The sequence below is a fragment of the Apaloderma vittatum genome, unplaced genomic scaffold, assembly GCF_000703405.1.
Source record: "Apaloderma vittatum isolate BGI_N311 unplaced genomic scaffold, ASM70340v1 scaffold25629, whole genome shotgun sequence".
Classification (NCBI taxonomy): domain Eukaryota; kingdom Metazoa; phylum Chordata; class Aves; order Trogoniformes; family Trogonidae; genus Apaloderma; species Apaloderma vittatum.
The window spans coordinates 8,780-9,447 of record NW_009734989.1 but is presented as its reverse complement, the minus strand read 5'-3'; the positions used below and the strand labels follow the sequence as shown (position 1 = coordinate 9,447).

Genomic DNA, 668 nt, shown 5'->3' with positions numbered 1-668 from the left:
CCCCTCTCTCCTGCCAGGAGCGGCAGTGTGAGCGGCCTCACCCTCAAGCTGATGAAGACCTCGGTCTGTGAGATGTTGGACACCCTCTCAGACGATGACTATGTCAATGTGGCCTCGGTGAGTGCTGCAGGGTGGGTGGCAGGGCTGTACCCCTGGGCAGCTCCCAGCTCTCCACCACCACAGCCCTTTGCCTCTAGACCCACTGACCAGGCCCTCTGCAGAGCAGAAGTGTCATTCTTTTACTTCCTAACCACCTACCTGCACACAAGCAGGTAAACGGGTGCTCAGGGAGAGGCTGTACATGGTGAACGAAAGCTGCCCCCATCACGAGATGTTTGGCAGAGATGCTTCTGGGGAAATCGTAACAAGCCACCTCCGGTCTGTCACCAGCCAGTGACATCATGCCCTCCGTGGTGTTCTCACCAGCCCATGACCTTGCGCAGCACAGTGGCCGCGCCGCCACATCTGTGCATCGCTGGGCGCCCAGCCCGTGCTGGCCCTCCCCTGTCTGGCCACAAGCACGACGGTGCTAATTAACGTGTCTGGCCTGGCTCTGTTAGCTGGATCGCTGCTTCCCTAATGAACGGGCCCTATTGCCAGCAAATGAAGCCATAAGCGAGAGGCAGCACCTGCTGCCAGCACAGCACACCTACTTGCAGAAGCCTGAG

At 59.3% G+C, this 668-nt stretch overlaps 1 protein-coding gene across 1 annotated transcript in view; it reads left to right on the top strand.

The window, feature by feature from the left end:
* Positions 1-668, top strand: part of CACNA2D2 (calcium channel, voltage-dependent, alpha 2/delta subunit 2) — a gene marked incomplete at both ends in the record, with an annotated part of 21,641 nt that overhangs the window by 13,889 nt on the left and 7,084 nt on the right. The window contains one exon of the mRNA XM_009876461.1: positions 18-117. Coding sequence (XP_009874763.1) covers positions 18-117 — 100 coding nt within the window. The remainder of the gene's footprint in view (positions 1-17; positions 118-668) is intronic.